Here is a 10567-nt window from a genome sequence, read left to right as displayed (position 1 = left end):
AAGAAGGGAAAGGGGAGGTAAACGTGAGGTTTACATTTAAATCTCTAAATTCTTTTGTTTACAATAGTAATATTAATAGCTACCATTTAGTGAGTTTTTAATCTTTACCTGATATGTTTATTAATTTTCTTTTATTTTAAAAAAGATTCTATTTATTTATATTTTTTTAGAGAGGGGAAGGGAGGGAGAAAGAGAGGGAGAGAAATATCAGTGTGTGGTTGCCTCTTGCGCACCCCCTACTGGGGATCTGGCCTGCAATCCAGGCATGTGCCCTGACTGGGAATTGAACTGGCAACCCTTGGGTTTACAGTCTGGCACTCAATCCACTGAGCCACACCAGCCAGGGCTGTTTATTGATTTTAGAGAGAAAAGAAGGGAGGGAGAGAGAGACAAAATCATCCCTGTGACAGAGAAACCTCAGCCTCTGATACATGCCCCAACCAAGAATTGAGTCCCCAACCCAGGTATGTGCCCTGACCAGGAATCAAACCCACAACCTTTTGGTGGATGGGACAACACTCCATCCAACTGAGCTACTTGGCCAGGGCCATTTATTGAGTATTTAACTTTGTGTTAGCCCTTGGGGACAGCACTTAAATGCATTACCCTATTCAATTCTCTTAACATCCTCCTGTTCCTGCCTCTGATTACCAAACTAGAGCTCTGAAACGTCTCGCTTTCCTTACCCTCTTCCATATATATACCATGTACGGGGCTCTAAGGATTAGGTCAAAATAAGAGGAGACTCATAAAAGGTAACTGTGTGTCCAAATAAGGAAAGGGAGTGAAACTTCAATGGAGGGTATTTAATGTCAGAGAGAAACTGTACATCTGGGGCAGAGATGAAGAGACCATGCCAAGCCGGCTGAGCCTGACCTAGCTATGTATCCTGTCATGCATGAGGCCTCCACTGATGGAGGAAGTGACAGCAGCAGCATCACGAGGTTCCCCTCCTTGGGTGGGAAGCACAGTGCAACATTCGTTCAGTCTAGTCACGCGCCCAGCTTTCTGCAGCTCAGGCACAAATACTCAGTTCATGTCTTTCCTAATGTGTCAGGCCCAAGGCCCCCTTTCCTCCTGGTGCAGGAAACTTGTGGCAGGAGCCAGTGAACTGTGGAGGGACAGTAATTCTCCCTGGAAAGACAGGCCAGGGAGGTGTGGGTCCTTTTAGAGTCACGGGTCAGAGACAGCACTGGGCCGCTCCTCACGTCTGCAAGTATGCACACAAATAAAAAGGCAGGAAAGCACTGGCCCTTTCACAGAACCCGTCAATGTTCTGGGCGAGACCCTGGAGATTTCAAGGCTTAAGCTGAGTTCCTGCTGCCTTCCATAGGGCCTCTGGGCCCAAAGGCTGAGGTCAAGTCCAGTCATCTACCTAGCAAAGGCTCCAGACTTCCAGACAGAATCATCTTCTCCACCTAACCACCACCTCTCTCCTCAAGGGATAATGGATAGACAGCAAACATTCCCAAGTCCCTACATCCTGAGTCGCCACTGGAGAAAGGGAACGACCTTTGTCCCACCCACTGAGAGTTGAGAACCAGCAAAGTTCAATTCTCAAAGATCTTTAACGTCTCTTAAATAGGCTTTTCCTTTCCATTTTCTTCTTTTAATTATCACCCATCCATTCATTTATACAAATATAAAATATATTTATATAGATTTATATAATATAATCTTCTGTGAGGCAGAGTGGAGAGGGGGCCTGGAGCTTGGCCCCAGCTACTTGCAGACGTGCTGGTCGACGACCTCCGTGCACTTCCTGCACTTGACGAAGCAGCACCAGTGGAACTTGCAGTGGCAGCGCTCCACCTGGATGCTCTTGAACTGGTCGTAGCCACGGCCGCAGCACATGAGTTCACAGCCATCCATGCCTTCCGAGGTCTTGTTGCAGAGGCGGCCCTGGGTGCCCAGGGAGCCTGTGGTCTCGTTGCGCAGGCAGTAGTCAGGGCTGGGGTCCACGTACACCAGGTCCTCGAGGGTGGGCTGGTTGAAGCGGCTGTTGACCAGCTCCAGCTTGCCCTTGCGGGTGATGCGCATGGCTGCGGCGCTGTCATACTTCTCCTTCAGCTGGTCTCCCACCTTGCGGAACTCCGCCAGCTGGAGCCAGCAGGTCTTGAGGCTGCAGGACCCAGAGACGCCATGGCATTTGCAGGCTACATCTGCCATCTTATACACAGCCTGGGGGAGGAGAAAGGAGGACATAAGAAGGAAAGCCCTTGGTGGAAGATGTCAAGACAGTGGCTAGAAGGGCCACAGGCCAAGTATAGAACAGGGCTGCTAGGGGAGGAGGAAGAGTTTTTCAATTATAACGAAGACCTTTCCAGGATGCTCAGTTGCTCGCACCGGCAGCAGTTAAGGGAGCCTCACAAAGAAACATGCTGGCAAGGCATGCGGTAGTCTGGCCCGCCAAGAGGGCGGCACAAGGTGCTTGCATGTCCTTCTTTACCCATTTCTTGTTACTTGAAATTTGTCACAATAAATTTCTACCTTGATCTTAAAAAAAAATCTAAATAAAAACCAACAAAACGTGTTCAGAATGTGTTCCAAAATGTGGAACACCAGGCAGAAAACAGAATCCAGTGGAGTGGTAAGCCTGTAACAGAAACTGCTGGCAGGGCCCTGGTTAGCCAAAGTTCTCCCAGTCCTGATACATGCCCTAAGAATTTAAAAGTCATTTTAATTAAACAAATAAAACATCATATTATTTAAAGATTTTATTTATTTATTTTTAGAGAGAGGTTTTGGAAAGGGGGGAGAAAGAGAAGAGAGAAACATCAATGTGTGGTTGCCTCTCATGCACCCTTTACTGGGGTCCTGGCCTGCAACTCAGGCACGTGCCCTGATGGGAATAGAACTGGCTACTCTTTGGTTCGCAGGCTGGCGCTCAATATACTAAGTCATGACAGCCAGGGCTAAATAAATAAAAATTAAAAGAATAATAATAATAAAGAATTCAATGGTCATTCATGCCATAGAGTCATCAGGAGCCTTACCATAGACCACATCATACCTGTGGTGGTGGTGGGGGGGATGGCGGTGACGGTGGAGGGAGAGGAGCATGGCCTGTGCAATGGAACAGCAGGCTGGTGGGTCCATCTGTAGGGGTGATTCATCTGAAATCAAATCTACCCCAGGAGTCACTGAATCACAACAATGTGGAATGGATTTGAAGTTGGGTTATCCCAGATCAAAATGTAAAAGCTAGAGTAGACCAGCTCTGGGTGATGTGACCCAGTGGATTGAGTGCTGGCTGGCAAACTGAAAGATTGCCGGTTCGATTTCCAGTCAGGGCACATGTGTGGGTTGCGGGCCAGGTCCCCAGTTGGGGGCACATAAGAGACAATCAATTGATGTATCTATCACACATCAATGTTTCTATTCCTCTCTTCCTCCCTCCCTTCCCCTCTCTCTAAAAATAAATAAAATCTTTAAAAAAAAAAAGTAGACCAGAAGCTGTTTACAAAGTGCTTTCTAGTGGAAGTATACTGAGGCATTGTGTCAAATACCCCAGTAGCAGGTGCAGGGTGCCGATGGCAGGATAAAAGTGGGAGCCCACCACAGTTACTGCCACCAACTGAGTAGGGACTCATCTCTCAAGGGCTTTTCTCAGATTTCTTTTCAAGATGGCCCAGATTGTATCTTTATTCAGCACTATGCAGGTATCACTGCAGGTACATCATCATATTACTCTAGTACAAATTCTTCCTGATCTTTTTTTCTGATATGAAATTATTCCCACTATTTCATAATGGAAAAATTGAAGTTCTAGAGAGCCTCAGTAACCTGTTCAGGGCCATCCAGAAGGGACTCAGAATGTCTAGCACTTCTGCACTCAGTCTTGGGGCTTAAAAACAGCTTAGGGGGAGGAAGGAAGGCAGCCTCCTCCCCAAGGTTAAAAGCTCCCACACTTGGCAGGCATCTCCAGGCCCAAGGCATAAAGGAACCAATACCCCATTCCAAAAGGCACTACAAAGACAGCCTGCAATTATCCTTCTGGCAGAAATCCCCAGGTCTGAGCTGGAGCCTGACATTCCTCAGGAAATGGTCCTTGGTTTAGACAAGAATATCAGGCATCTGGCACTGCTGGAAGGAGGAAGCATTAGAGGCCTAAAACTGTGTACCTTGCTGCTGACTAAGGGAACAGGATAAGCATCTCCACTGGGAGCAAACACTTAGGAATATTTGGCTAAAAACAGTGAAAGCAAGAACTCACAGAGTAAGAACAGGAATTTTTTAAAAAGATTTTATTTATTTACTTTCAGAGAGAGGGAAAAGAGGGAAAGAAACATCAACACGTGAGAGATATATCCATTAGTTGCCTCTCACACACCCCTAAATGGGGACCTGGCCCCGCAACCCAGGCATGTGCCCTGACTGGGAATCGAACTGGTGACATTTCACTTTGTGGAACAATGCTCAACCACCTGATAGGGCAGATTAGGCAGCTCTTAACTGGAAAATGCTTGGAAGCCCTTGAGTGACCAGGTAGTATCAACCCATTGCTCTTACTGTCGAGATCTAAAATGGATTCACTAGAGACTCTTAAAGGCCAAGAGAAATTTCTTGTAAAGTATATTCAAGATTTACTCTGTGGTCAAAATGTCAAGCCCTAGATATTCCATTAAAAAAAAAAAACCTGGTTATGAAATACCTGGTCAGGGCATTTCCCATTCCTGCCACCATTTAGTCTTTTCTGTGGAACTTTTTGTGTAGGTGTGAGGTAAATGCCTCTGGTCTCAGACAATGACTGATGGTTGAGGCCTGTCCCCTGGGAACAGTGTGAAAAACAGGGATAAGAATTCCCCACTCAGGGGATCCAAGATGGTGGTAGAGTAGGTGGATGTACACTCACCTCTTCCCAGGATCAATCTGGAATTACAATTAAAACATAGAGCAAGCAAATGGAATAACCAACTAAACACTAGCTGAAGAGAAGTCTTATAACCAAGGATTTACAAAAGAAGCCACAGTGAGACTAGTGGGAAGGGCAGAGATATGCAAAGGGCTGACCCAACTCTTACAGATGGCAGCTGAGATTCTGGGAGGATATCTCAGCTGTGGGGGTTCCGCCTGAGAAGTGTGGGGTTTCAGCCCCAAGCTGAGCTCTCCAGCCCAGAGCACCAGAGCTAAAAAGAGTCGCCCATATAACATGTGGCTGTGAAAATCTGTCTGCCAGAAAGAGACAGGAGCTTACTAGAAACACAGGTGCCTTCTTAAAGGGCCAATGCACCAAATCTCACTTGCAGCTACTCACCCTGGACAATGGTAAAGGGAGTGTGGAGCAATCTAGAGTCCTATGAAGAGAGACTGGGGTTTGTGGCTCTGGGGAGAGAGCTGAAGGGAAGCAGCCAGAATCCCTCGGCTGAGCCCCTCTCCCACACTGCAGACACCATCTTTCTTGTGTGGAACACTCCCCTTCCTGCAGCATGAGCTTGGAGGACAACAATAGTTCCACTATCTGGACTCCCTCTCGCTCCATCCTGTGCAGCCTGCACCCTGCTGAGGGGTCAGTAGCCTGGGCTGGAGGGCAGAGGTCTCAGCAGACTCAGGGGGTGTGAGTGACTGAGTTGGCTGACTTTGGAGTGGGGGCCACTGCTACCACTTCCCCATGAACCTGACTGGTGCCTCTCCCTCACAAAAGATCTGATTGCCCCACCCTCTGGGTTCCTGGTGGCCCAACCCTTCCAACTACTGCTGGTTCCACACTGCCAAGATCTGAGCAGAATCTGGAATTGACTGAGTTGTGTGGCTCTGGGGCAGGGGCCAATCCCGTTGCATTTTCCCAAGCCTGGCCAGCATCCCCCCTCACCAGAGCTCTCCTAGCCTCATCTTCCCAATTCTTAGCAGCCATGCCCAGCTGAGATTGGGCTCCTGGCAGGATCGGGGAAACTGAGATGTGTGATTCTAGGATGGGGACCATTTTTCCTTGTACACCTGACTGGTGCAGAGCCCTCCCTCCACACAGCCAAATCTTGCTCTGTTTGAGCCTGATAAACTCTTCTGGTCTCACCCTGATGACTCCCTAAGACCCCAATCCACCACAAAGGTATGTGAGCACCTAGCAGGTGGCAGCTAAACTTGGTATACCTGGAAATATTTGCTGAATGGCCTCAGACCCAGCATTGGCACCAAGTTTGAACCTGTGTCAATCTGGTGAACACATTTGCTCCTACCTAGTGACTCACTGAGAAATTACCTCATGCAACTTGAGTACCACCAAAGGTATTTTTAGTGACTGAGCTGAAGAGGCAGCTGGCAGGCAGGGACAGGTGGAAGTGGATCTAAGGTGCCTTGGGGCTTTTGCTGACCTTCCCCTGAGCCCAGTGCTAGTTAAAGCCAGACTTGGTAAGCAGCTCAGTCCTTACTGCACACATGTAGGCCCAGCAGAGGCAGACACAAACTGTGGATTGCTGTATAGCTCCAAACAGGATGCCAAGGGCCAGTCACCAGCAGCATCTGACATAGGACTGCACCAGAGTCCCTCCCAAGAGGTCCCAGAATCAATACACCCAGTGGCCAGCTTCAGACAATCTAAGAGCAGTATCCATTAAGCTTCACAAGTGGCATATCCAAAAGGAGATCTAGGCAGGCACCAGATCCTGCTGAGCTGAATTCCACTTTGTGTGGTCAGAACCTGAATAGCAGCTCATATAATGTGGTCTGGGTTGATACTCATAGCCAGCTAGCCTGAGGGTAGAACCCACGCACAAATGGGTCAATAGCAGTCAAGACCCAATTACAACAGGAGGGCCCACAATCTACACAAGGGTCATTCTGGGAGTACTCAGTTCAGGTGATCAATTAGACTATGCCACTGTGTGCCACAGGACACCCACTACATACAGTAAATCTACTAAGACTGGAACTCACAACATATCTACCTAATATAGACAAACACAAGAGGCAACCAAACTTGGGAGACAAAAAAACATATCCCAAATGAAAGGAGAAATCTAAACAAACAAATAAGCAAACAAACAAACCCTAAATGAAATGGAAGCAAGTAATTTATCAGGTATATAGTTTACAAAAATGGTTATAAGGATGCTCAAGGAACTTAGTGGGAACTATAAAAACATAAAAGAGGACACAAAACCCATGAAAAAGAACTAGTCAGAAATGAAAAATACAGTATCTGAAATGAAGAATACACTAGAAGAATAAACAGTAGGTTGGATGAAGCAGAGGATCAATCAGTATTTTGGAAGACAAGGTAGCAGAGAACACACAATCAGAACAGCAAAAAGAAAAAAATTAAAAAGTGAGGATAGTTTAAGGGACATTTGGGACAACACAAAGCATAACAACACTTGCATCATTGGGGTACCAGAGGAGAAGAAAAAGAGCAAAGGATTGAGAATGTATATAAAGAAATAATGACAGAAAACTCCCCTGACATGGAGAAGGAAAAAGACATACAAGTCCAGGAAGTTCATAGGTCCCAAACAAGATGAACCCAAAGAAGCCCATACCACAACACATCAAAATTAAAAAGGCAAATGTTAAAGACAAAGAGAAGATCTTAAAAGCAGCTGGAGAAAGACAGTTACATACAAGGGAGCTCCCATAAGACTGTCAGCTATCTCTCAAGAGAAACATTTCAGGCTAGAAAGAAGTGGCATGAAATCTTCAAAGTGATGAAAAGCAAGGACCTACAACTAAGACTGCTTTACCCAGCAAGGCTATCATTTAAAATTGAAGGGGAAATAAAGAGCTTCCCAGACAAGAAAAAGCTAATGGAGTTCGTTGCCACAAAACCAGTATTACAAAAAATGTTATAGGGTCATAATGGTGGCATAGGTACACACAGCTCGCCTCTTCACAAAACCACATAAAAATTACAGCTAACTTATAGAATAACCATCATTCAGAAATGTCAGGAATTGAGCTGAATGAAGTCCTACAGTTACGGAATTAAAGAAGAAACCACATCAAGGCTGGTAGGAGGGATGGAGACATAGAATGGGCTGGTCCCACACCCACATGTGGCAAATAAAAATTGGGAGGGATACCTCAGGAGCAAGGGGTCACACCAGGCCTGCCAGCCCAGGGTTCCAGTGCGAGGAAGGTAAGTCCCCATAATTTCTGGCTATAAAAACCAGTGGGGACCAAGGCTGTGGGAGACAGAAACTGCTAGAATCCCAGGCAGTTCTTCTTAAAGGGCCCGCATACAGATTTACTTGGACTTACTCCCTCTGAGCTCCAGTACTGGGGCAGTAGATTGAAAGGCATCAGAGACATATGGGAAAGAAATTAATCATTCAGCATTTGAATGAAGGACAAGAGCTGGGGGGCAGTTTTTTCCCAGATAAAAGGCCATTGTTCCTTTTCTGAGCCCTCCCCCCACAGAGCCAACAGGCAGGTGCCATATCTGAAACTCCATCAACCTGTCTTATACTGTTTGCCCTACCATGGTTATTCACTGAGGCCCTATCCCACCCCTATTTCAAGCCCACCCAAGCTGTTTCCAGTGGCTTTTCCATGTGAATGGCTTATCTTGGCTCATGCTTCAGATTTTTCTAAATTTTCTGAAACAAGCAGCATCTAGCTTCAGCAAGCCCTGTACTTCTTGCTAAGTTGTTCCAAGCCAGCACTAGCAGCAGCCAGCATTGGTTCACAGCTTGGCCTCTCCTGGGTACCTCCAAGACCAAAACAAGTAGCAACCACCTGCAGGTCACTTCGGACCTAGTACTCTGTGACCGTGGTCAGAACATAGGCAGTCACTGACCTTGAATGTGCTAAGAGCAGTCAATGCTCAACTACAAGAGAAGAGTGTACACAGCCCACACAGAGGGCTCACCTTGAGTACTCAGCTTGGGTAATAGGGGAGGTTATGCTACTGGACCCTCTAGGACACCTACTACATTAGGCCATGCTACCAAGACAGGGAGTCATAACAGCTCTACCTAGGACATAGAAACAAACACAGGGAGGCTGCCAAAATGAGCAGACAAAGAAACATGGCCCAAATGAAAACACAGAACAAAACACCAAGAAAAGAAATACGTAATAGAGAAAAGAAATTTACAGATGCAGAGTTCAAAACACTGTTTCTAATGATGCTCAAGGAACTTAATGAGGACCTCATCTGCATTAAAAAGATCCAGTCAGAAACAAAGGATACATTAATTGAAATAAAGAACAATTTACAGAGAAACAACAGTGGAGTGGATGAAGCCAAGAATCAAATCAGTGGTTGGAACATAAGGAAGCAAAAAACAACCAATCAGAACAGCAAATGAAAAAAATCCCCCTGCTCCCCAAAAAAGATAGTGTAAGGAACCTTTGGGACAACTTTAAGCATATCAACATTTACATCATAGGAATGCCAAAAGGAGAAGAGAAAGAGCAAGAAATTGGAAAACTATTTGAAAAAACTAATGACAGATAACTTCACTAACTTTTGAAGGAAATAGACACCAAGTCCAAGAAGCACAGAGAGTCCCAAAGAGGGTGGACCCAAAGGGGCCCACTCCAAGCCACATCATAATTAAAATGTCAAAGGTTAAATACAAAGAGAGAATCTTAAAAGCAGTAAGAGAAAAGAAGTTAGTTATCTATAAGAGAGCCCCCACAAAACTGTCAGCTGATTTCTCAAAAGAAACTTTGCAGGCTAGAAGGGATTGGCAAGAAAATTCAAAGTGATGAAAAGCAAGGACCTACAACCAAGATTATGCTATCCAGAAAAGCTATCATTTAGAATTGAAGGGTAGATAAAGAGCTTTCCAGACAAGAAAAAGCTGAAGGAATTCATCATCACCAAACCAGCATTATATGAAATGTTAAAGGATCTTCTTTAGGCGAAGAAGATAAAAAATATGAACAATAAAATGACACTAAACGCATATCTATCAACAATTGAATTTAAAAACAAAATAAACAAGCAAGCAGAACAGAAACAGAATGAAAGAACGTTTGGAAGGTTGCCAGATGGGAGGGGTGTTGGGGATATGGGTGAAAAAGGTGAAGGGATTAAAAAGTACAAATTAGCCCCCTGTACGGAAAGAGCCGCCGCTGGCCTGCATAATCATAGCAGAGGAAAGAGGAGGGGAGAGAGAGAGAAACATTGACCAGTTGCCTCTTGTACATACCCTGGACCAGGAATCAAACCTGCAACATAAATTATACACTTCTGGCAAGATGGAGGCATAGGTGGACGCACCGTACCTCCACGCACAACCAAGATTAGAACAACAACAATTTAGGGGTAGAATAACACCCAGAACTGATCGAGAATTTATCTGAATGGAAGTCGGACAGCCAAGAAGTTGAAGTAGACCCGTTCGTCCAGACCAGTAGGAGGGGTGGAGAGGAGGAGCGGGTGCGGGTTGCGGTGCGCGGAGATGGAGATCAGGGAGAACTGGGTGCATAAGGCAACCGAGCGCCTAAGCCTTCGGGGACGCGCAAGATTGCAGCACAGCGGTGGACCCTGAGTACGCAGTCGGTGGCTGGTGGACCCAGTGAGGTGCCATTGTGGACCAGGGAAGAGTGCACAACCCAGGATCCCACGGGGGTTACTGATGCCCCAGGAGAGCGCAACTACCACCATTGTTCCTTCCTGCCC

General features: G+C 46.1%; 1 protein-coding gene across 6 annotated transcripts in view; it reads right to left on the bottom strand.

The window, feature by feature from the left end:
- Nucleotides 1-356: 356 nt before the first annotated feature.
- Nucleotides 357-10567, bottom strand: part of WNT5B (Wnt family member 5B) — a 125945-nt gene continuing 115734 nt past the window's right edge. For all 6 annotated transcript variants that reach the window (XM_045830443.1, XM_045830447.1, XM_045830446.1 and 3 more), the window contains one exon: nt 357-2181. In XM_045830443.1, the coding sequence (XP_045686399.1) occupies nt 1723-2181 (459 nt within the window). In that variant the 3' untranslated portion in view covers nt 357-1722. The remainder of the gene's footprint in view (nt 2182-10567) is intronic.

This window comes from Phyllostomus hastatus, unplaced genomic scaffold (assembly GCF_019186645.2).
Source record: "Phyllostomus hastatus isolate PE091 unplaced genomic scaffold, TTU_PhHast_1.1 phas_contig_152, whole genome shotgun sequence".
Lineage (NCBI taxonomy): Eukaryota > Metazoa > Chordata > Mammalia > Chiroptera > Phyllostomidae > Phyllostomus > Phyllostomus hastatus.
The sequence above is the reverse complement of the archived record's forward strand: the minus strand, read 5'-3'. Positions and strand labels throughout refer to the sequence as shown.